The sequence below is a fragment of the Sminthopsis crassicaudata genome, chromosome 2, assembly GCF_048593235.1.
Source record: "Sminthopsis crassicaudata isolate SCR6 chromosome 2, ASM4859323v1, whole genome shotgun sequence".
Lineage (NCBI taxonomy): Eukaryota > Metazoa > Chordata > Mammalia > Dasyuromorphia > Dasyuridae > Sminthopsis > Sminthopsis crassicaudata.
The window spans coordinates 369493976-369520802 of record NC_133618.1 but is presented as its reverse complement, the minus strand read 5'-3'; the positions used below and the strand labels follow the sequence as shown (position 1 = coordinate 369520802).

Genomic DNA, 26827 nt, shown 5'->3' with positions numbered 1-26827 from the left:
AAATTTACATTTAAGAGTTCTGATAAAGGCCTCCTTTCTAAAATATATAGAGAATTGGCTCAAATTTATAAATATTCAAGCCATTCTCCAATTGGCAAATGGTCAAAGGACATATGAACAGACAATTTTCAAATGAAGAAGCTAAAACCATTTTTAGTCATATGAAAAGGTGCTCTAAATCACTATTGATCAGAGAAGTGCAAATTAAGACAACTCTGAGATACCACTACACACCTCTTAGATTAGCGAAAATGACAGGAAAAGATAATGACGAATGTTGGAAGGGATGTGGGAAAACTAGGACACTAGTATGTTGTTGGTGGAACTATGAATGAATCTAACCATTCTGGAGAGCAATTTGGAACTATCCAAAAGGCTATCAAAATGTGGAGTTATTTACTGTGTTTATATCCCAAAGAGATCATAAAGGAGAGAAAGGGACCCACATGTGCAAAAATGTTTGTGGCAGCCCATTTTGTAGTGGCAAGAAACTGTAAACAATGGATACCCATCAATTGAAGAATGGCTGAATAAGTTATGGTATATTAATGTTTTGGAATATTATTATTCTGTAAGAAATGACCAGCAGGATAATTTCAGAGAGGCCTGGAGAGACTTATATGAATTGATACTAAGTGAAATGAGCAGCACCAAGAGATCATTGTACATGGCAATAGTAAGATTATAAATTGATCAATTCTGATGGATATGGCTCTTTTCAACAATGAGAGATGATTGAGGCCAGTTTGAATAATCTTGTGACAAAGAAAGCCAACTACACCCATAGAGAGGACTGTGATGTGAGAACTGAGTGTGGATCACAACATAGCATTTTCACTCTTTTTGTTGTTTGCTTGCATTTTGTTTTCTTTCTCATTTTTTTCCCTTTTTGATCTGATTTTTCTTGTGCAGCATGATAATTTTGGAAATATGTATACCTATATTGGATTTAACATATTTTACATGTTTAACATATTTGGATTGCTTCCTATCTATGGGAGGGGAATGGATGAAGGATGGGAAATTTGGAACACAAAAGTTTTGCAAGGGTCAATGTTAAAAAATTATTCATGCATATATAAATAAATATAAAAAGCTTTAATAAAAATATTTGGCAGAGTTCTCTTGCAATCTGTCAGTCAATCAATAAATAAGTCAATTAATTGGTTGTGTGACCCTGAGTGAATCACTTAAACTCTTGGTGCCTCAGTTTCCCGATCTGAAAAATGAAGGGGTTGGATTGCATGCTCTCTAAAGTTTCTAACTCTGAATTTATGATCCTACAATCTAAAATACTTCAAACTCAGAGATTTTTTTCTTTTGTAGAGAAAAAGGTTTTTCCATTAGCCAAAATATTGCACCAAAGCAAAGAGGAGGGCTATTGCAGGTGGGTGCGAATAATGACTTTGTCTAATCAAATATAAATGATCTGCCACAGAGGTCCTCCATCATGTGAAAAAGGCATTTCTTTTAATCCTTCCTTACATAGAGAAAAATGGCCCCACTTGCATAGTTTCATTTCCCTGTCTTTTATCTTGCAATTATTTCACATTATCATCCATATCCTGTCATCCAACTGCATAAATTCCAAAAGTTCTGTCCTGCACACTCTTTTACTTTCTTTTGGTGATAATATCACCTTCCATTGATTTGATGATCTCATCCATGTTGATGGCTCATAAATCAGTGTGACGAGATCTAGTCTTTTTTGAGTTTCAGTCCTTTGACTACATCATTTTCTCTCTGAGGGAAACCAAACAGTATTTTTTGCCGTCTGATTCTTTCTTTCATTCTTAACAGTTGCAAGGAGAATTACTAACTGCTTCTTGGATGCAACATATAATTAAAATGGTCTTGTGTCTTTCTCTTAGTTGATGATCCCAATTCATATGACTCTATTGTATTTCATAGTTTATATAACAGTAGATCTGGCATTTCTTCTCTAGACCTCTTTCTTCATATGTAAGATGAATAGAGTGACCTTCATATATGGTCCCTTCAGGCTCCAACAACTCTGTGATCTGTAACATGAAGGAGCCAGGAAACTCTGGATTATAAATCCTTGTTCTGACATTACAGATAGAACACTAGGGGTATCTGTAGGCATCTTCTAATCCAAACCTTGCCTTGTTTTTGCAGATGGGGAAATAGCCCCAGAGAAACAAAAGTGATTCTTCTGTTGAGAGTCAGGATATTCAAGTTTGAATCCAGTTTTGACATTGATTAATCTTCATAGTAATGTTCAAAATTGGAGAGAATACTTATAACTTTAGAGTATTACTGTTATAGGCAAAGGGCTTTCCAAACTTTAAAATACCATGTAAATGTGAGTTTTTATTGTTCCTTTTGGTTTTCCTGTTTACAAAATAAGAGATAAAGATACAAACCTTCTGCTAATATTTTCCTTTTTATTTTGATAATAGCGGTTTTTTTTTCAAAATACATGCAGAGATAGTTTTCAGCATTCACTCTTGAAAAACCTTGTGTTCCAAATTTTTCTCCCTCTTCCCCCCCCACCTTCCTTCCCTAGACAGCAAGTAATCCAATATAAGATAAGCACGTTTTGCTAAATTTTTTTTAAATTTTAAAGAATTAATGTGCCTGTATCTCCAAGCCATTTCTTTGATAGATATGAAGGGGACATTGCAGCTGGGTTTTTGTTGTTGTTGTTGTTGTTGTTGTTGTTGTTGTTGTTGTTGTTTGGGTTTTTTTTTTTTTTGGCTTTTTTTCTGTAGTATTTTAACCAATAATAATTAAATAAATAAAACTTTAAAACAAGCCCATTTTATAGAAGACAGGGTAAGGTGTTTCCTTGATGCACCTAAGAGAGTAAGCATGGGAAAAAGGAGCAAATATGTATGAAAATGATAGCCACCCAAGGGATAAGTGTACAACTGAATTCTCCTGCAACTTAGCTAGCAAGTGAGTATGGCTCTTGAATGCAATGATATATGAACATATGAGGAATGTGCCGCAAATTTGATAACCCCATGAGATTGTGCTGTTTTCTTTCTTTGGAGTTTTAATGGAAATGGAGGGATCAAAATAATTTTCTTTGTGTGTGTAAATTAAAAGATAAGCTTTTCTTATAATTCTGTTTAGCAAAACAACGAAATGCTGAAGGAATTCTTTTCAAAGTCAGTGGAAAATGCTGCCAGTGCAACTATACCACCAATAACTCACAGTAAAGAAGATGAAAAGTTTCTGATCCGAATATTGTTAGACAGCTTTTCTGCCAATAAACTTGGTGCCCCAAATTGTAAGGTAATTTTTATAAATTATCTTTTGAATACTCTAAAAAATTATTATCCTAGGCCTGTAACTTTGAAATTTCTAAATTCCATGGACATTTAATTCTAGTTCCTTTTCCCCCAAGTAATTTCTTCTTTCTTAAATTTTCCTAGAATATTTTAGATCTCTCCTTACCCCTACTTTCTTTCTTTTGTATCATATTTATTTGAATCTGTATCTTCCTATTTCTCTGTTAGATTTCAAGTTCTCCGTGAATTATGTCATTTTTCTTTTTTGTATTCCTGTACTCTAGCACAGTGGATTTTTGTTGTTTTAATTAATGTAAAACTTATCTTTTCAGAAAAAGTATGATTTGCAAGTTAGGCTTAGTCAATATTTTGCAGATCAGTAAACTTTGTGAATTCCATCCCAGGTATAAATGTTTGTCTCTTCCTTGACAAAAGAGGTTCTTAATTAATAGAATGGGATCTGTTAGTAAATCTTAGCTCCAAGAATTTGGAAAGTTTCTTGCCTGGTTGTTGCTACTTCACCACCCTTTTTTCATTTCCCGGGGTTTCTAATAAGGAAGGAAAATGGACTTAGCAGTACTGCTTCTTTCTTAACTCAGAGAATTTACTGTGAACTCCATGGAGTTAGAAAGACTTTGAGCCTTGGGATAAATGGAAAAAAAAAACAAAATTACAAAACCTCATATTTGTGTAATATTTCTACAAAAATGTAAAATTCACTGATGAATTTTTTTTAACAAAGCTTTCATTGAAGGTGTTAAAATTTGTTGGTCAAAGATTTTTCTTAGTATGTAATTAAATATGTAATTTTTATGGAATTTAAGACAAAAATTCAGTGAATTAAGGCTCCCCACCATTATTGTTTGTCTTCTTTTATAACTTAAGAATGTCTCTTCTAGTTGAAAATTCAAAATGTAATTTCTGGAAATGGGGTTTTTGACTGGAACATAATGACAGGGAGAGGTTAAGAAGTATAAAGAAAAAAGTAATCCTGTTCATTGATAATTCTGTTTCTGTTTTGTTTTAATATTGTATGTGAAGGTACTACTTCATGGTCCTTTTAATCCCTATGAGCTGAAGTGTCACAGTATGACCCGAATATCTAAGTTCAGGTATGATAAAATTAAATCTATCAAGTAACATTTTCCTCTTTTCTTCATTTCCTAATGTGTTTATTGTTCCTTTATTTTTTTAATTTGTAAATTTTGTTTAAACAGTATAAAATCCGATCTTAATTCATTATACTCTCCACAATACAGAATGCCTGAAAACGATTAAGCAAAATACCAAAAAAGGGATTGATTGCCTCTAAGAACACTTAGCAATCTTATATTGCAGTAGTTTTGCTGTTTGTTTAAAAAAAGAAAAGAAAAAGAGGTGGAGGGGTTGGAGAGGTAGAGTTGTAGATTTATTTTATTGTAAACTTAACAAACATCAAAGAAAACCCAAAACAAACATTTCCATATACAAAGCTTTATAGTTTAAAATAGATGGCTATATATGAAAATGAGTTTTTCTCATGATATTTAAAACATATTGATAGGAAATTCTACCCTTTATTTTGAAAACTCTCCTATTTGTCTATGCTTACTTCTAAACTACTTCTTTATGCCCTTTTAAAAAAAAGTGTTTCAGTGGCTTTCCTATTTTTTAGGGGGATGGAGGCAGAAGGATATTGCCTTCCCTTACTTCTCTTTTCCCTCAGCCTGTATTTCTAATAGAAAAATTATCGTGAAATAAAAAAATTATCCTGTGCAAATCTATAGTGACCATGCCCAAAAAAGGTATATAACTCCTTCCATTCCTTGAGTTTTTTACTTCTTTTTCAAAAAATGAGAAACATGTTTTCTTATGGCTCTTCTCAAGACATTATTGCATTGATCAGAGGTCTTCAGGCTTTTAGAAGTTGTTTTTCTCTATATTGTCATTGTAATATAAATTGTTCTTCTGATTTCATTCTATATCATTTCTGTTTTCATAAGATTCTCCAAAATTTCTCTTTTGTCATCTCAATAATATTATTATTATATTATGTGTGCAGCATAATAATATTCCATTATGTTCATAAATCATACTTTGGCCATTCATTCATTCCCTAATTTAGATTGAATTCTTTTAGTTTTCAGTTCCTTGCTTTTTTTCCCTTTAAATTTCCTTCTAGCATCAGAAAATGTATTTTTCCTGTGACTATTTCCATCCTAATACTATTTTCTCTTTCATCCCTCACTTAATTCCCCCATTAGATTGTGATCTCCTTGAAGGTAGGAACTGTCTTTTGCCTCTTTTTATACACTAGGCACTAAGCATAGTACCTACCATATAGCATGTGCTAACTAAATGTTTATTGATTATACAACAAATTACATACGCTTGCTTTCAATGCTTCTCTTCTCTAGTTCAAATAAGAATGAGAGTCATTGATACTTCTTCTTGAACCACTTCCTTTTCTTCTTCCTTTTTACTCTAGCATATTCCTTTTACCCTCCTTTTTTTCTTCTTTTAGAACATTTAGAAAATAGAACCTTTTTTTTCCTTTTGTTACTTCTTCAGTGGAATTTGAAGACTTTAAAGTTCTAAAGGGGGAATCGTTATTTCTTTATCCTCTATTAAAACCCATAATAATTTGCTTATCAATAATCTAACCTATCCCAGTTTCTCTAATTTAAATTTAATTTTCTAGGTTTCACTTGAGTTTACATTTCAAAGTTTCTACTTAGTGATAATTCTTTTCATCAAGAATGTTTGAAAGCCCTCTCTTCCATTAAAGGTCCATTTTTAGCCCTCTTTGGAATAACACTACTTTTCAAGGTAAATTATTCTTGGTTAGAAGCCCTTGTTCTGAGGACAGTGGATAATGCACTGGCCTTGAAGTCAGGAGGACCTGAGTTCAAACACTTAACACTTTCTAGCTGTGTGACCCTGGGCAAGTCACTTAACCCCAGTTGCCTTGCCTAAAAAAGTAAACCAAAAAAAATCTATGTCTTTTGCCCTTTGGAATATTGTATTCTAAAATCTTCCTTTCATGTATAGGAAAAATCTCCAAGTCTTTTGTGTTATACCATCATTTGGTATGAATTTAAACTTGTCAAGTTTCATGAGGTGATTAGTAGATTCTGTTTTTACTGGTTTGGCTTTCTGGGCATTTGGGTATCTATTATAATTTTTTATAGTGGTCCGTATTTTATTCTCTTTGATCATATCTTCAATCTTGGTTTTTGAATTGGGATTTTGGGTCAAGGTCAGGTTCTATTCTCGGTTGTACTTTTTTGGGGTGTAATGGTCTGCCCTATTTGGTCTTAACCCAGATCATTTGGATTCCTGTGCTGGTTTAAGCATGCTTGAATCTTTAAGGTTCAGAATTATGTCTCTTTAGGGACTCTAATGTACCTCATGAATTAAAGGACCTTGCCCTAGAATTTCCATTGCTAAACTAATGTGTCCATACTGATCATAACCCAGTTCTCAGTGAATTTCATGCTCTTGGCTGTGAGTTACAAACTACATTGGGAGTTTCTCAGGAGAGTCCTGAGAGTTTCTACCTCAGTTATCAAAGTCAGATTCTATATATCTCCTCCTCTTCGATTTTTCTGGGAGACTGTTGGTTGGTTTGTTTGTGCTGACCCTGGGTTTGCCTTTACTATTAGTAAAGGGTGGTCCCTTGACTATCGATTGTGAGCTGACTGCAGTCTGGTGTAGAAAAAGTTACTAAGTGTAGTTTATCACTTAGTTATTTTTGGGGGGGAGGGGTTTACTTTCCTAATTAAATTTCATTTTATTTGTACATTTGCTTTTCTCCCTCCCCACTTACCTCCTATTCTTAATATACACACAGTTGGGAAAGCAAGAAAAACAAAAATCCCTATTACAAACACATAGTCAAACAAATAAAAATATTCTCACATTGACCATGTTAAAAAAAAAAAAAACATTCATCAATTTGTACTCTTGAGTTCATCATCTCTCTGTCAGCAAGTGGGTCCTATGTTCCATGTTGTATCATCTGAAATTACATGCATTTTGATTGTTTTGTTGATCAGAGTTCCCAAACTTTTTCAAAATTGTCTTTATAATATTGCTCTCTTTGCTTTCAATTCAGATGAGTTTTCCCCATGTTTCTTTGAAGTCATTTCTTTAATTTCTTATAGTACACATATTTCATACATCACATGTACATGCCATAATTTGTTTACCCATTCCCAGTTGATAGGTACCCCTTCGGTTTCCAAATTCTTTTTTACTACAAAACAAGCATGCACACATGCGTGCTTTTCCTTTTTCATTGATTGCATTGTATATAGGACTAGTAGCAAACCAAAGGGTTTATTTACCCAGTTTAATAGCTTTTGGAGCATAGTTTCAAATTGCTTCCCCAAATTACTAGACCAGTTCACAGTTCCTGTAGTTTTATCAGAACTATACAGTGTATCTGTTTTCCCATAGCCTCTCCAGCAATTGTCATTTTCTTTTTTCAGGTCTGTTTTGCCATATCAGATTCTTAAATTATTTCTCTTAATCTTTTTTTTGTAAGTCATTTGTTTTTACTATGAGATACTTTATATTTTTGTCTTGTTTTAAAATGATTTTTTAATGTTGCTGATATGGCCCGTTCTAAATTTTAGGGAGGAGTTTCCCTCCCTTGAGCAAGGTTTTTATGCCTCTTCTTCTAAGGTGTTTATTCTCTTTCCGAATCTTTCTTTCATAGCTCTTTTATTTCTTTGACTTTTTTCCTTCTGGTGCTCATTTATTTTTTAAAATAATTTTAAGTTCTTTTTTAAGTTCCTCTTTTCCAAGAATTCAGATTAGATATTTGTCCAAGTTGCACTTTTGTTTAAAGCTTGGCCTTTAGATATTTTGGAGTCATTCTCTTTTCTGGATTTGTGTTTTGAATATACTTGCTATCACAATAGCTCTATATAGTGAGATTCTTTTTTTAAAAATTAGCTTATCAAGGCAGCTAGGTAGTTCAGTGGATAGAGTACCAGCTCTGAAGTCAGGAGGACCCAAGTTCAAATCTGATCTCAGACACTTAACATGTCCTAGCTGTGTGACCCTGGGCAAGTCACTTAACCCCAATTGCCTCAGTAAAAAAATAAATAAATAAAAAATACACACACACACACACACACACACACACACACATATATTTTTTTAATTTTTTGTTTATTCATCTACTCTAATTCTTGACTTCTATATACCTCTAGTGGCAGGGACATGTGTGGAGGAACAGTGTCATAGATATCTGCACTGATATTTTGTCTTGGGTCCTTTTGCTGTTTTCCTTGGGAGTTTGTTTAGTTATTCTGGGACTGATCCTCCCAAAATGTTGTGTTCTAGAACACGGTCTGATTGTTATTCTCCTAATTTGAGTTCCACAAATTTCTGACATCGATTTTGGTCTGAGTAGCTCTCCTGTAGATGTTTCTTCTTGGAAGTCCTAATGGACTAGTGCTGGACTTGACCACTCTTAGATAATTGGAAAGCTTTGTAGGTTCCAAATGATAGAACATCCTTTGATCTAGGATTTCTGCTCTGGCTATTCCATTGTAGTTTTCAATCTGGTTTGGAAGCTAGAACTATCATCCCATTCTGCTCTTAGGGTTAAGAGACCCACAGCTGATTTTTGTTTCTGGACTGCCCAATCATAATTAGGGCCCATGACTCTTTCTTCATGGAAACCACCACTCAAGAAGCAGATTTTTTTCTTGATCCTACCTAGATCTGTACTTTGGAGGATATAAGCAACAAAGCTCCTAGTTTGTACCTCTTTATAGATCCTGAGTGAGATTATGGTGTCCCTGTATGAGTCTAGGATTTTATCTTTTCCAGGAAAAGTCTCTTCTTCCAATCCTTTGGTGTTGAAATGCTTAGTTTGATGCATTCCTGATTAGACCCTGTCCCCAGTGTCCATTCCCTGTGTTCTATCTCCCTAAACTAACTTGATCTTGGAAAATATCTTACTTTGAATTTTTTCCTTTCATTTCCCAGTCAAGATCTTATCTGGTATAATTTTGTGATCTCTGTGTAGGAAGTATGTTTCTGGGCTATACTGCTACTTTGCCATCTTCTTTTTTGGTCCACTAAAAAGTTTATAGCTTTTTCCTCAAATAGATTTAGAGAAGCTGAGCTACTTGCCTTTATCCATTGTAGTCATCTTAGTCAGAAACTTATGCATTGATTTTAACACAACAGTGTTATCCACTGTTTTTATTTGCGTTCTGTGCCATTTAAAGTTTTAATTACATAATTATATTGCATATATTCTTTTTGTACTTTTCTCTTTAATTTGTATTCTTTTATATAACTCTTTAGAATTTATTTTGGTATTTTATGTAAGGTCTTGACTTAATTGTATCCATGCATTTTTAACAAAATTGAGATAGTGTGCTATTTCAGTAGATTTTTTTTTGTGGTGAAATTATGGCATAAGAGAAAATTATACAAGAGGTATCAATTATACAAGAGGTATCAGTGGTGTAGGAAAAATATTCTTTATTCTAAACTGTAGGGTCAAGACTGCTAAATACAATTTCATTAATTTATAATTATTCTCTAATCCAGCAATTATTATACTCCAAACTGACAGATGTGTCTACATGTTCTTGGACATGTCTTCATACAAAACATTTTGAAGTCCTAATCTTGAACATTTAAATGTTGTTTGAATATTTCATGACCAGAGTTGAGCAGTTTTGGATAATCATTTAATAGAATGATAATTTGCTCTTGGAGAATCATGTTTCTAAGACCCTTCAAACCCATGGGATCACTCTCTTCAAGGGCTATTCTTTCCATATGGTCTGTGCTACCAAACTTCAACTAAATAATCAGAAATACTTCTCCCAATTGATAAATTGTCAAAGGATATGAACAAACAATTTCAAATGATAAAATTAAAGCCATCTATAGTTATATGAAATAATGCTCTATATCACTATTGATTAGAGAAATGCAAATTAAAACTACTCTTGAGATGTCACCTCATACCTTTCAGATTGGCTAAGATGACTGGAAAAGATAATGATAAATGTTGAAAGGGATGTGGGAAAACTGGGACATTAATGCATTGTTGGTGGAGTTGTGAAAAGGATCCAAGCAATTTAGAACTATATCCAGAAGGCTTTAAAATTGTACATACCCTTTGACTCAACAGCACTATTACTGAGTCTGTATCTCAAGGAAATCATAAAGTCAGGAAAAGGAACCACATGTGCAAAAATGTTTGTAACAACTCTTTTTGTAGTAGCAAAGAATTGGAAAATGAGTAGATGCCTATTAATTGAGGAATGGCTGAACAAGTTGTGGTATATGAAGGTAATGGAATATTATTGTTCTATTAAAAAATGATGAACAAGCTGATTTTTGAAAGGCTGGAAAGATTTACATGAACTAATGCTGAGCAAAACAAGCAGAACAAGGAATATATTGTATAAAATAACAGCAAGAATGTGCGATGATCAACTATGAAAGGCTTGGTTTTTCACAAGGTTTCAGTGATACAAAGCAATCCCAATAGACTTTGGACAGAAAATGCCATTTATATCCAGAAAAGAACTAAGACTGAATGTTAATCAACAAATAACTTCTTTTTGCTGCTTTTTTTCTCTCCCTTTTGCTCTGATTTTTCTCTCCATGATTAATAAAGCAATATGTTTTAAAAAGTAGATTTTTTAAAAAAATTAGTATGATTTAGGAAACAGTTTTAAACCTGATTTCCTTATCATAGAATCAAAAAAGAAAGAAAAAGGACCATAAACTAACTAACTTCATTTAAAAAAAAGAAAAGAAAAAAAAATAAAGAAACATTTCTCTTTTCTAATCATTTACCTAACCCTGACAGGAGTAGTTTATTCAAAAAGGCCTCATGCCCTAGTGTGGTCACCTTTCTGATTATTGTAGGAGATCTCACTGGGCTGATCTCATGTGTTCTGTTGGATACAAATAATAACTCATGAATGATTAATTTAGATGCAATATGACTTCTAAAATACTGCATTTTTATGTATGTGTATATATATATATGTGTGTGTGTGTATATATATATATATATATATATGTTTTCAAGATGTTTGTTAATATTTCTCTTAGATATAATTTGTGAACTAAATGAAATTTATTAGTATTCATTATTTATTTTAGATGTGTATGGATTGAAAAAGAGAGTATCAACTCTGTTATTATCAGTGATACCCCTGAAGATCTCCACCAGCGCATGTTGGTTGCCGCTTCTCTTTCAGTAAATGCAACTGGTAATTTCAATAGTTCTGCCTACCTCTTTTATATCTTGTATCTCCTTATCTGCTTATCATTAACTACTATATACAATTATCCCATGAACAATGAATATCTGTGCCAAATATCTTTTTCAAGCTTTGTTCAGTATGAGACAGGAGCATGTAGCAGTAAAACTGATTTAGCTCTATCCACTGCTTTTCTTTTCATACAAAAACACTACTAATTTCATTCATTTTATTCTAACTCCTTGATGTTATTGTCTTTGTTATAGGATCTACTATGCTGCTGAGAGAAACATCTCTCATGCCTCATATTCCGGGACTGCCAGCATTACTTAGCATGTTGTTTGCCCCAGTTATGGAACTGAGGTATGTATGCATAACTAACAATTGTTAGCCTATAAGTATCTCTGAATGGATGGCTCAGATCCATCATCTTGGATTATATGAATTTTGGAATCTTACAGTATAAATAACTCATTGATTTTCCCCTCCTCCCCAGTTTCCCTAACCACACAGAATTTGGCTCGTTTCTGTTATCCCTTTACTCTCATGTAAGCCCCTCAGGAGAACTAAATATTGCATATGAGACAAGATAATTTAAACTTGATAAAAACACACAGAGACTTACACCTAAATCCAAAGTAGCTCTCCTTATACAGCTAAAAGCCAAGCCTCAGGCTTATTTGTGAATTTAAGTGTGCACTAGAACAAAGGCCTCATCTGTGATAATGGAAGAGGACTGTGGTGGTTCTGCAAGAAACACACTTTTAAAAATTTGACTCATAAAGTGTTGGAATTGGAAAGGAACATTTGGATGTATGACAAAGTCCCATATGAGATAGATATATCTGCTTTAGTAAATTCCTTTAAAAGATGGTTATCTAGTTGTACATATGCATAGTGATGAGGGAGGACATTTCTACTTCATGAAGTGGTCTATTTAAATGAAAACTCATTTCTGAAGTTGTAAAGAATCTATAAATAGTTTTATCTAGCAGTACTTCCAGATTCTAACTGAACCTTGCCTACTCTTACCTCCCTTAATATTCTTTATAAAGGAGTTAATAATGCAAGATGCATACTTAGTATTGGGTGAGCAGGTGGTGGTTGGCAGGGAAGGAAGAGAGGGAATTACTTTAGGATAGTTAGCATGCCTTCCTTAAGTTATCTTCTCCTTAACTAAATGTCTCCTGTTCTTTCAACTAGTCTTTACTTGTTAGAACTTGAGAACCTTATACCATCCTGGTTGCTTTCCTCTGTGTGTTTTCTGCCTTATCCATACTAAAATGTAGTGCCCAAATTGGAATACAATACTTATAATGTAGTGAGTTCTGCAGAACTATCATTTTCAGAACTAATGCAGAGTTCTGCAGAACTATCATTTTCGTAGGCTTGAAGGAATGCCTGTTTTAATGACAGCCTAATATGTGAGCTTTCATGGATTATACAAAACACTATTTACTAATGCTGAATTAACAAAAAACAAAAACCCAGCAGTATTCTCCAGTTGGACTATTGTAGTTAGCTGTACTTCTCTGTCAAATTAATTTTTGAACCTGTTTTCATCTTTCTTTGTTTGATTTATTGTTCTAGCCTGTCTTTTTGAATCCTGAATTTCTCATTTAGTATATTAACTCAATGGTTTATCTCATTATCTAAGTTACTGATGAAAATATTGAAGGTCAAACACAGATCCCTGTAGATACAATGCAGGAGATTACCTTCAGAATTGGCATTAAAACATTAATAACTACTCTCAGGGTCCAGCCATTCACCAGTTTCAAGTCTACCTAACGAGACTGTCACCTAACCTTACTTTTCTCCATATTTTTCAAAAATTTCTGGAATGTCTTTATCAAAATTTTTTTTAAATTCAGATGATTTTTATAGATATAGATATATAGCATTCCTTAATCTTTCAGTATGGCAAATTTTCATTAAAAGGAGTATTGTCTGTTCTATGTTTGCTAACTTTCAAGCCTCATAACTTAGATTTTATATGTTGTTTTTGTGACCTTATTATTGCTTTTAGTGGCATGATTATATGTTTTTCTCCTGTTTTAGAAATTTGAATCAGGACCATAGATATTAGAACAGGAAGGAGCCTTCGAAGTCAGCTAATTCAAGCCCTTCATTTTATAGGTGGGGTAATAGAGAACTAGAGAGATGAAGTGAACCTCTAGGGTCTCACCTATAGTAAATATAAAAGAGTTGGAACATAATCCCAGGTGTGCGGACTCTAAATTTCATTCTAGTAGCATAATTGTATTACAGAATTTTATTTATTATAACTTTATATCATATACCAACCACCTGTCTGCTGCTCTCTATTTCTTTTCTCATTATCAATTAACCCAAAACTTTATTAATCAGTTGATGTGGACTAAGATAGTAGTCTCTAAACAAGTTGTTCAACTCAACTCCTAACCTGATTTATTTTAGTTTTTATAGCTTTGGCAGACTAACCTTTTTTGGTACATAGGTATGATCATTCCACTGCTGGTCAAGACATGTTTGTAGCTTTGTATTGGCTAGTAAATAAAGTTTAAGTTTTATAGGCTCATATGCAATGCATCCCATGTTCTAATACAGAGGTTCTCAAACTACGGCCCAGGCGCCAGATGCGGCCCACCGGGTTATGGCAAATGGGCTGAGAGGTGGAGACAGAGTGTGAGTTTTTGTTTTTACTATAGTCCGGCCCTCCAACAGTCTGAGGGACAGTGAACTGGCCCTTTATTTTAAAAATTTGAGGACCACTGGTCTAATATGACCTTACTTTTAGAGACAAATCTCATGTATTCTACATTGCAATCAAACTATACTTTCCTTTCCTCATAGAAGTAGTTTTTAGTCTTACCTCTGTTCCTTTGTTTGTTGTAGTATTTCTCTATTAAGAATAGCATTTTTTTTTCTATGTTAACTTCCATACTATATTGTAATTTGATGTGGTCATTGCCTGGAGCCTATATAAATTTTGTATCTGGCTTTTAGCAAAGAATGTTCAACAAAGGTAGCTTAATAAAGAATAATTGAACTAAATTCCCAAAGATATTAATTTTAGCTTTGTTTAAATGAGATTCAAAAATAAAAGAGCAAATAACTGCTTTAAAAAGACCAGGTTCTTGATATAAAGTAATGGATATATTGTTGCAAGTACTGCATTCATGTATAAAACCCCAAATTTGAGAATTACTCACAAGTTTTAAGTCTCCTATGTCAGTCATTTCACAGCTTTCTTATAATGTTCTGCTTTATTATTAATGATCTAAGTTTTATTGATTTTTATGCACTACAGACTTAGATTTCTGTACTAGAATTATAAAGTGGTGGTTTGTTGCTGTTCATAAGAATAAATAGGAATGTGCAATATTTTAGAGTAAAAATAGCACTTTATTTTTTCAGTTTCCTGTCAGATTGTACCTACTATTAAAATTACTGTGTGTTCTTTAGGGTTGATCAGAGTGGAAAATGTTATACTGGTGCCCTTTGTGGTTTGGGTTGGAATCCAAGTACTGGAACACCAATACTGCCAGAGCATGACATTGAGTTGGCATTTGACGTCCAGTTAAATGTGGAAGACATTGTTGAGGTAAGATCATAGAACTGAAAGATAAAAGGAATCTTGAAGAACATGAGATGGTAATCTTTTTTTTACATGTGAAAAAACTGAGATTCAATCCACTACAAACATTTATAATGTACCAACTGTGAATCAGATATTAGAATAGGAGCTGGAGATACAAAGACAAAGATATAAGACTTTACATTATGTCAGAGATGACAACGTGTGTATGTGTGTGTGTGTATGTCTTGTGTAGACATACAAGAGAAAACATTTGGGGGAGGCAGTTTTTTGTACAGAAGGTATTGCTTGAGGGAAATCTTGAAGAAAATGAGGGAGAATGTGAGATAGAGTAGGAGAGAGGGGTATTCCAAGGTAAAAGCATGGAGAAAAGTGGCATCTGAGGAGGAGCAAGACATTTTGGCAGATCCTTATGTGGAAACCAAGGCCCAGAGAGTCATTTTCCCAAGGTCACAGGTGTAAAAGAGCCATGTTTTTGATCCACATCCTTTTAATGCCCCTGTCCTCACCCCTTTTTGGATACCAGGTTCTCCATCTCACTTAGGCTGAAAATATAGTAAACATTTATGGACAAGTCTCATGACCTGTGCCAGTACACAGAAGCTTTGATTAGCTGTTCATTCTGACTTTAGCTGGTTCAGACATCTTTAAGCCTAGGACTTCCCCAGTTCCCTTCTCTCAAGAGTTTACCTTATTTGGTGCTGAAATTAAGATAGAAAGTCTATCATCCCTGCCCTACTGCAAACTACATCTCTCAGCTTCAAGCTCATCCCTCAATTTATTGGAAGCAGGGATTACAGATATGCCTTACAAATATATCACTCCAGATACTCTTGATTCCAAATGCATTGTCCCATTATTACTAATTATTGAGCATGATAATAGCTTGATTTTGTCCTTCTTCAGTTACCTTGTCTTTATTTATTTATTATTCTTTATTCCTTTTATTTCCCCTCCTAAAAGATAAAGCATTTATTGTACCCTGAAATTTGGAGGGGTGTTTTCAACTTGCTGATGCTATATCCTTCCATCCTATACACAGAAATTATTGGATTTAGCTGTAGTGATCATTTAGTCCAAACTCCCTAAATTTGCAATGAGGAAAGTGAACAGGCATTTATTAAGTACTTAGTCTATGCCAGGCACCATACTGATGGTACAGAGAAAGGCAAAAACAGTCCTGCCCCTAAGTAGTTCATGATATAATGTAGATACAATAAAGAAAAAACTGTATACATACAGGTTATTTACAGGGCAGATTGGAAACCAGTACATGAAGGTAAGTAGAGAGAGAGCCATTTTGGGAATAGGCAACAGCAAGTGAAAAAGTACGGAGTCTCGGGAGATGGAATGTCATGGGCACAGAGTAGCAGGAGGGTCAGTGCCTCACTGGAGCTGTAGGCAAGGGAGTAAGCATGAGAAGACTTAAAGGGTACCTTTATTATTGGCTTATTATCAACCTTATTATCGGCTTCAAAAGCCAGAGGAATGTATGTTTGATCTCAGATGTAATTTCCATGGACTCTAATTAAATAATGAGTGGTTAGTTTGATAGTGAGAGGAGGATGGACTGTAGTAGGGAGAGAATTGAGATGGGGAAACCAAAGAGAAAGCTATGGCTGTATTACTAGTATTGTTAGGCAGTGATGGCCAGTGTCAGAGGAGAGAGAAGAGTGTCTAGGAAAGATACTGCAGAAGCAGAATCAGTAGGAATTAGCAACAGACTGGATGTGGAAGGGTTAGAGTGAGGAGTATAGGATGGTACCTAGGTTGTAAGCCTTTTTGATTAGGAGAATGCCATTACCCTTGATAATAGTAGAAAAGTTAGGGACATTGAGGCTTAGTTTAAGACATTTATAGGATACACATTTTGAGATTTCACCAGGTAGTTGGAGCTTATGAAACTAGAGTTCAGGAGCAGAGGGTAAAGGTTGGATAAATAGATATGAGTGTCATTTGTGTAGAAATGATAGTTGAAAACATGGGAGCCCTATCAGGTCATGAAGAAGCTTATTTAGAGAAAGTATAGAATAGGGTCAGAGCAGAGTCTGGGGTTGGAGAGTGGAGGCGGGATAGACATAGCTAGGATAAGGTGAATATTATATCTCATCTAGGGATGATCTGAATACAAATCCAGAAAATAGGGGGCTTCTGTCTATTTTTATAAGTTGGCTAGGCAGTGAAATCAAACTAAAGGCTCTGTGGTTTGTTTTGTCACCTCCGGTGTCAACCAGTAAGCATTACTCCAACATATCATGTTGGAATCCTTTATACAGAGTACAAGGGAGTCCAACAGTAGAGGGTTATAGCAGAAAAGGAGCACAGTCTCAAGGATGAATGAAGGGCAATTTCAGTTTCAGGTATAACTTGGCAAAGATAGTATAATCATAATATTCTTTTATGTTAATATTTATGTACAGATTAACATTCTTCGGGCAGCTATTAACAAGATAGTTTGTGATGGACCAAATGGATGTATGTATCTTGGGCCTGAAAGAATTGCACAGCTACAGGATAATGCTCGTCAGAAGCTTTTAGGGTGAGTTTTATGATATTTGATATTCTTACTGATTGTTTCCTTTACTTTCTTATATTTCCCTTTTTACTATGTTATTGAGTATCATCTCTTAGCTCATCTTTTACAACTTGAATTGCTGTATTGTTTCCTAACAGATTCTCAATTAAATAACAAAAATTTCTTTCAAAAGCTAGTTAAGAGGGGCAGCTAATTGGTGTAGTGGATAGAGTACCAACCCTGTTCAGGAGGACCTGAGTTCAAATGTGGCCTCAGACACTTAACACTTCCTAGCTGGGTGACCTTGGGCAAGTGGGCAAGTCACTTAACTCCAGTTGCTTCAGCAAAAAAAAAAAAAAAAAAGCTAGTTGAGACATATGATCTGGAACTGAAATGTTGAGGTTCCATATAGATATTTAACCATAGAGATATATACATTTTAAAATCATTTTTATAATGTTCATAGAATGATATGGCTACTTAAAATACATTTGTCAGGGAGGAGAAAAATTTGGAACACAAGGGTAAATGTTGAAAATTATCCATACATGTTTTGAAAACAAAAAGCTTTAATTAAAAAAAATACATTTATTCTGGTTGGATTATGTAGAAAGGCATGACAGGTGAAGGGTATTGCCTTTTCATTCTCTTCATAGCTTGAATAGGCCAGTTAGAACTTACTGGACTGATTGCTGAGGAAATTCAGTACTGATTGACCTTTATGATGGTGTAAAGATCTGCTAATAAAGTAACTATCTTAATCTTATTGCCCAGTGGCATTTTTTTTTAAAGTATGAATTATCTCAAACTATTTGGGACTCCTATATATGTCTCTCTCTCTCTCTCTCTCTCTCTCTCTCTCTCTCTCTCTCTCTCTCTCTCTCTCTCTCTCTCTCTCTCTCTCTTTCCATACATACATATATGTGTGTGTATCAATTTTCAAGCTAATTGTAACACCTTATTGCTATTTAAGCTAAAAAGTATGTATTTGCAAAATCTTTTCAGAAATGATTGATTAAAATACATAGTTGTGTTTAGTAATTGAGTAGATGTGCAAAGCACATTTTTATTTATAGTCTTCAATATTACCAAAAACAAAACAAAAGTGTGACTTAAATTGTGTGGATGCTGCCTCAGCTTAACAATTGAAATTCTAACCCAGATTAGTAGAAAGGCTCATATTTTCTGTGAACAAAAAAAACTTATTCCCTAGTAGCCCACATCTCAGCAGTGAGCCTTTTTCAACTTTATTAGGCTAGATTTCCAATGACAGGACCAGAATGCATCTTTCTCATTAGGTAAGATCTGCCACAAGCTTGTACTCCTAAAGTATCCTTTGAGAACTCTGAGAACCCCAAGTGATTGACACAGATAATTTAAAATGGAAATGGTTCATTTTAGAGGAATAGAATGCATTCTTTTAAATCTGCTTGGTTTTTACAGTGCTTCTTTATCTTGGGTAACTTTTATTTTTTTAAATTTTCAGTCTGTTCTGCAAATTGAAACCAAGAGAAATAATTGTTCCCACATGGTATGAAAAAACATATGATTGGAATCAGGTAAGTATCTAAAGTGTTAAACAAGTGAAACATTATGTTAGGTGTACTGGGTTAGCACTAGATCATTGATTAAGGTAGGAGAAAGTAGTTGTAGAGAAAGGTTGTGGGGAGTGTAAGCTAATCTTTGCTTCTCCAGTATCCTGATTTAGTGTCTTCCTTTTACTGCCAAATGAAGACACTCATGATCTCTGCTTCTGCAAAACTTACTTCGTTAGTTAGCTGCCCTATTAATAGTTATCAGTGACAATTAAAATTAATGTGTTTTTATTTTCAGTCTTCCCTCTGAGCCTAATGAATCTCCTTGATGTTAAGCCCCAAAAAATGGCCTTTTGGGATGAGTCCAGTTTGTTAAGGTTCAAGAAGTCAGTTTAGGTTAGATTGGTGTCTAGAGATGCAAGGAGACATTTATGAGGAAATGAGACTTAGGAAGAGAGAAGGAATTGGAGGCCTGATTTACCTTGATCATTTCATAATATGTTTTGTAGTAGCCTGTCACTTTACATATGTAGAGCAATAAAATCTTAGAATTAGATGGGACTTTAGGAATTATCTAAACCTCATATCCTCAATTGAAAGATAAGGAAACTCAGACTGAAATTTGGTGCCATAACCTTAATCTCTTAAGATTAAGATCTCAGAAGATTTTTTATTGGGAGAAACTCAGCTAAAGTATTAATTTTAGCTCCTGTTTTCAGCTTAATCAGAAAATTATCCTTCAGATTTTCCAAGTCTTGATGTTTTGCAGCCATTTTTTTTATACCTCATCTTTCCATGAGGAGACTTTCTTTTAGAGAGTTCTCAATGCTCAATAATTAGGTTTGTACTCATATCAGGACACTGTTCTGAAGGGAAAATGTGAAAAAAAGAGAACTTAGGTAATTATAAGATGACAGTAACATATTTTAAAATAGAAAAGCAGTATTTAATTTTAAATATTTTTAATAGCAAGGAATTTTTTTTTCATAGCTTAAGAAATAAAGATACATTCATGATTTTAGAATCACCATTTATAATACCAGCAAAATAATTTCCTTCCTATTGTGCTTTTATTTTTTTTAGGTAGATCCAAAGCTGATCATGGAACAATCTGACAGGGAGAGTGGAAGAGGAAAATATACATTTCTCTATCAGCTTCATAAACTGATTGTATTAAGTACCTAAGATATTTCATCGAATCATAATCAAGATTCAGCATAAAGGAAGTTATGTAAAAGTGGGTTTAAGTTCTTTGTACTTTTCTTTTATCAAGAATTGTAGCCAGTGGGCCTGCTATCTATGCATTGGAAAGAGGACTATCCAAGGGCTTCAATAGCTTGTAAGAGGGCCTGGGGGTGGGAATAGGAGAGGGTAGAGCTTTTTAAGTGGGAGGATGGGAAATCCACCCTTTCCATTAAAAAAAAAATGAAAAATCAGTGTAGAAAATAACATTTTTGCCAAAGTTGTTCAGAAGGAAGATTTCTTTAAAGAAGAAGTGCTTATAAAAAAGAGCTCACATTTCCTTTTTACTCTGCTAGTAATAATTCAAGTAGTATGAGGTGAATAGAGTAACTAATGTTATATGTGCTGTTCTGAAAATGGTTGTGTTTTTCTGTTGTTTGAGCAGTTTAAAGGCTTATTCAAGATACAAGGCCTCTAAAGCACAGGTTGTCATGAAGGGAAATCTGAGTTCTGTAATGCTTATGGCACATTCTAATTTTTGTTTTTTGAGGAAGGAAAATGTAGTTTTTTAAAACCTAACTTTTGTTTTGTACACTTTAAATGTTCAGATCCCCCTTCTTAGGTCACATATTGGTGACAGTAGAGAGTGTTTTTCACCTCATATAGCTATGTTACAACAATAAAAGTCATGGAGTAAAAATCTCTGCTCTTACCATTTTTTGTCAGAGAAGTACAAATATTTGCAACTTTTAAGAAAACCAATAAATATTAATGATTATTCATTCAACAAACATAAGTACCAAAAGTCAGATATGGCATGGTCCCTGTCATCAGGGAACTCAATGTTTAGATGGAGAATGAGACACAGATAACTATAATAAACAACATTATATACTAAATGTGTTAGTGCTGCATGAGGTCTAAGGTCAAAGGTCATTAATACTTGTTTCACAAAAAGCTTCAACATGGGTTTCTTTGCAACAGCCAGATTCTGCTTTTGTTTAAAAAAAATAATAATAAAAAAGTTTTCTTTTTGCTTTTCTGAGATACATCTGTTAAATAAAATGCGATGTGCTTACGTGGGATCAGGAGTGCTGAAGGTGGTAGGATACTAATCATATTTTTTTCCCAAATGCGACTTCTCACTATTTGAAATCCTTATTTCTCCATGTATTTATGTATTGCCTGCATTGTTTGAAATTTTTTGTCATCCATTGTGATTGGACTTCCTGTCAGGGAAAAAAAAAAGTCTTAAGAGAGGGAGACTTGGAAATGGGATCAAAATTATAGTAAGAAGAATGAGCATAATTTTGCAATGAAATGCATAAAGTGAAGGAGTCACCATTATCAATTCTTAAAGTTTTCTTTCCTAAATTGGAAAGTACTTTCTAGCTTACTTAGGAGAATGAAATATTCCAGACTGGACTCTTGATTTGTGTTAGAAGATTAGAGAAGAATAGGGAGAAAAAAAGGAGAAATAAGGCTTTTCCTAAAAAAAAAAAAAAAATCCAAAGAGCAAAAAAAATACCTCTGGATATTTGGAAAAGCAAGAAGCTGCTTCTCTTCTTAAAAAAAAATAATGGCACATATGCACAGGTTGTCAGGTGAAAAATCATTCAGTGTCTAAAGAAGACATGAATAGTGTCATCTGGTACCTTCCACATGAGGTACTAAAAAAGTCTAATGTTTTCCTGAAGTATGTATCTGAGAGGTTACCAAACTTTTCAAGACCTGTAAAATTGATATTTATTGTCTATGTTACCTATAGCTTTTCATCTCTTCCAATGTGGTTGTTCATATGGACTAAATTCAGCCCTAATATTTTGTCCAAATTTTCTCTCATTAGCTCATTGTCGAGGAAAATCTGTAAATAAAGATTGGCTATAGCTCATGTTCATATTTCTCCAAAAGTAAGAAAAAGGACCCTGCAGCTCCCACAGAATCACTCAATGTAGCAAATACAAATCAAGTGCAGTCTTGAGTCCACAGAAAATTCAAAAAAAAAGGTCTCTTAGGAGCCCAGGCAATTTCTGAATTATACATAAACTTCCCCCAGAAGGAAACAAAATTTGGAGTTGCTATCTGGGTAGCCCTTTGATGTTTGGTAGAGTCCTACATATTCAAACTATCAGACCATCTTGTGAAATGCTTACACTCTGTCAAAAGCAGAATAGTTAGCATTTTTTTACCTGAATTAATACGCTTAGCTTCATCCTTCAAAAAATGGAGACACAAGAGGAAATTTTGTGATTCTTACCAACAAGTAGAAGGGCTTCAACAAAAATGATGGACATCATTGAAAAAGTAACCACTTTATTTGGAATTTGGTGGGAGGAAGAAAAATGGAGCATTTTCTCATATGCATCCTAGATTAGGAGGAGCAGATTTGTAAGGGGTTAAAGGAAAAGATAAGATCCTGAGAGCTAAAAGTTTATAGGTAAAGTTGGCATAGGAAGGATGGGACACTCAAAAGAATAAATATTTTTAAAACTCATAAACAATCCCAAAGAAGAGTAAAAAGATCAAAGATACTAAAGTAAATGCATCGAGAACTCTCTGACCAAATCAACTCGGACATATACAAGTTGGAAATAATGACAGATAGTGGGATGATTACAAAAGCATAGCAGATCCTAAATATTGATGGTGGAAATGCTAATGTTTAGACTAAATTTGCTGGTGAGGAAAACCTAAGGATAAGGGTTTGATGAAGTTTTTTTTTTTTGTTTTTTTTTTAAACTAGAGAGAAATGTACAGGTGTTCAAGATGGATAGGAAGGTAATTATTAAAACAGAACTATTCAGCAATTTTGATTCTTTTTTCTCTGTCAAAAGACTAGATTGAACAGAATAAAATAAGAAATAGGAGTTGGACTTAAGTAGCAAGATCCCAAAATTATATGGTTGTCCTTGATGAGTTCAAATGACCTGATCCAAATGAAAGAGGTTCTGGCCATGAACTATGATAGAGAAGAATCACTGACAGTGGTTTAACAAAGAACAGGAGAGGATTAGGGGAAGGCAGATTACCTAATTTCCATTTAAGGGAAGAGAACTGAATGAAAATTAGACCCCGAAGCTTGATTCTTCACAAAATTCTAGGGAGAAAAGTATGTGTATGTTTTATGTGTGTATGAAAACACATTTTAAAGGCATAGGTAGTGAACATCTTATCTGTAAAAGAAAAAGGTCAACACAAAAACTCAGCTTATTTCATCAAAAATAATCTTTATTGGCTATTTTACCTATAGCTTTTTTGTCTCTTCCAATCTGTTGTTCATATGGACTAAATTCAGCCCTGATATTTTATCCAAATTTTCTCTCATTAGCTCATTATCTTCAAGATGAATTATTCCAAGAAAATCTGTCAATAAAGATTGGTTGTAGAATAATCTTATTTCTCTTAAGACAAGTAGATTTTGAAGGATGCTATGGAATTACTTAGTTTTTTTGGCAAAGCATTTATAAGTTATTTTTGTTAGAAAAGAAGGCAAAAAAAATTGAACTAGGTGAAGCATAAATGGATTGACAAGTAGCTAAATGGCTAGGCTCAGAGTATTTATGATTTTATATCAGTTTGGAAGGTGATCTGTAATGGAATGCCCTTTAGGTATTTTTACTTGACCCTGAGCTATATAACCTGTTTAACAGTGACTTGGATAAAGACATGACTGGCATTCTTATCAGATGTAGACAAGAAGTGGAAGGCATAGCTAACACAATGGATAATGGAATTTGATCCAAAAAGATCTTGACTTGATAGAAGTTTTCCACATTATCCAATAAAACACAGTAGGTAAATATATTTCCTTTCACAAGGTCATGTTTAGGTAGGAGGTGGGGTTTTTTGTAGTTGCCATAGAGATGTACTGAGCTCTATTCATCTGTCATTTGTCCCTCCTCCAACCCTCACCCTCAGATTTGAGACTTCTGTTTCACTGGGAGCATCACCACCTCTTCATTTAGCCTGATGTTGTCTAGGTTGGGGCTTTGGTAAGACTAAAGAACAGTTAAGAGAGAATGAGCAAAATAATATCTACTATTTTTTTAAACACTTGAAGAAATCTTAACTTCTTGGACCCAAGTAATCGAGGGTTCAGTCTAATCAGAGTAATTTTGATCCATCTGAGTTCCAAAGAAGAAATTCAACTGAAACAAATCTAAAATTTTTTTAGGTTCACCTAAAGAAAAGATGATGGTCCTGAATATATGAAGTCAGGCTGGAAAAGCTGATGTGGGACAGAATGGGACGAGATCTGTGCCTGCTATGCCTATTTCTAGCCTAATTGTAGCCACAGCAACAGCATCCAGAACAAATCAACCTCATGTCAAATCTAGCTTAGCTTTTAGTTAAATCAGACATTTCCCTTCTCATGCCATGCACAAGTTGAGTATGTCTCTTGAAATTTCATATATTTAAAAATCACTTAACTGCTTTGAAAACCACCATTGTTTCAGGTCTGCAGGTCAAGGCACAAGTGTTTTCTAGAGTTGATTTCTGAAGAAGCTTAGTGATATCTTTCTGAAAACTAAAAATAGTAATTAAAATGTGTGAGATTTTTGTTTTGAGGTAGTTTTTAAACTCCATTCTCAAACAACTTTACTGATCTCTGCAATCAAAGGTTAGCAAAGTATAATTCTTCTCAGACTTTTGAAACACAAAGTGGAAGTTATCCAGGTCATCTTTTTCGGTTTCAATGTAAAGCATCCTACAAATGTTCTTTGCTACAAAGCATCTAGTAAAGAGGCATGAACCTTATATACTTTGCTGACATTGACTGTACATTTGAACATAGAAATTAAGCCTAATGGTAAAATATTAAGTTGACAAACTGAGCCTGAGAGAGGGAAAGGGTGTCCACTTGATTTCAACTAGATTTAAGAATAGCAAAAAAAGTGAATCCATGAAGCACAATGAATATTAATCAAGGAATGTATCCTGTAGAGACATTTTCCCCATACTTATTGTTGTCATTTGTTCATCGTGTTGGTGTGTGTTCCTGAAGTGAAAGTCTCATTTTTTATGAGTATTCTAATTTAATGAATATTAAAATTATAGAGTTTTTTGGGGAGGAATTGTAAATTTAAGATGGAGGCAAGGCTAGACAGCAATTATGAAAAAAATCCAAGGTTTTGAACAGATTACAAGTACTAAATGAATCCGTAGTATGTTATGGAAAACAAGAAAGCTAATATAATCTTAGGCTACATTAAAAGAGGCACAAGCACTTAGGAGTAATGAGTTTAATAGTCTTATTTTTGGTCCAGGTTGGATTAAATCTGGAGTATTCCATTCTAGAAACCACATTTTAGGAAAGATGTTGCGGGACCATAATATATTAAAGTAGGTCATCAAGGGTAAGAGGACTTCAAGGTCATGATACACGTGAATAGGTTGAAGGAACCTGGAGATGTTTAGCCTACATTAAAAAAAACTTCAAATACTGTAGTTTTTTTTGTTATTTTTTTGCTTAGAAAATAGATTAAAATTGAAATAAGTGAAAGTTTCTGGGAGGTAAGATTAGCCTTCAGTAAGGCAAAATTCTTAATAGAACCCAAGAGTAGAATGTGCTACTTGGAGTGGGTAGGGGTTCAAGAAAGACTGACTTTTATCTATCTGGAAGTCATGTAGTAATTTGTTCCCGTTGTGAATTGTACATCTAGTTTATTAACAAAGTATGCATAATGAATGTGTCAATGGACTCCACACCGGGTCCAAAGACCCAAAGAACAGGAAGACAGATTTTCATATATTAGGAAAAGCAATAGACCAACTAAGATGTAAAATTAGGTAATCTGATTGGAAGGAAGATTAGGAACTTTTTAAATTGGGAGTGGAAAAGAGTGAATTTGGGGAATTTTCCCAGAAGTCTGGTGCTTTATAGGAAAAAAACAAAATGGAGGATGGTCACAAGTAGAAACAAGTGTGTCCTTAATTACCACAATTCCTTCTGTTGATCCCTTTAGATCATTCTGGGAAGGGGCTGGAATATAGTTAACTCATGTATGAGCTAAATTTATGTATGTTTATTTTTTATATGCTGTTATTATCAATATTATACACCATGAAAAAACCACTATCACATAGTTGAGTACAACAGTTAATGCAGAATCCAAGAAAAATAATGAGGCATAAAGCAAGGAGAGCCCATTTATCTATGGTGGCTAGTAAACAATTTTCTTGTATCAAGTGAACCAGAAGAAGGGATTACTGGGTTCAGCCAACTGTATTTCTGCTGTAGCCTGTTGGATTTCATGAAGGCGTTCACAATTTGCCCGACTGGTTAATAGAAAAACAAGATGTGATCATAGTACAGGAACCTCCTTTTGAAGAAGACAATGTCTAAGATCAAATAATTCTGTAGTGTCATTTGTGATAAAGATTCCACATTGAATTGAAGGAAGAAGATGTATATATTTGGGGCCTCAGCAAGTTTCTCAACTTCAAAGGAGAGACTTCTAGCAGCTCACTAGAGTACTGTGACCCCAAAAAATGTAAATAAGAGCCAGAGAAACTTC

At 34.0% G+C, this 26827-nt stretch overlaps 1 protein-coding gene across 1 annotated transcript in view; it reads left to right on the top strand.

Moving 5' to 3' along the window:
• Window positions 1-20365, top strand: part of LOC141556655 (ATP-dependent RNA helicase TDRD9-like) — a 174297-nt gene extending 153932 nt beyond the window's left edge. Inside the window, 8 exon segments of the mRNA XM_074291121.1 lie at window positions 3103-3264; window positions 4302-4372; window positions 11397-11506; window positions 11764-11860; window positions 14945-15083; window positions 17498-17616; window positions 19079-19151; window positions 20211-20365. Of these exon segments, the coding sequence (XP_074147222.1) occupies window positions 3103-3264; window positions 4302-4372; window positions 11397-11506; window positions 11764-11860; window positions 14945-15083; window positions 17498-17616; window positions 19079-19151; window positions 20211-20312 (873 nt within the window). The 3' untranslated portion in view covers window positions 20313-20365.
• The last annotated feature ends 6462 nt before the right edge of the window (window positions 20366-26827 follow it).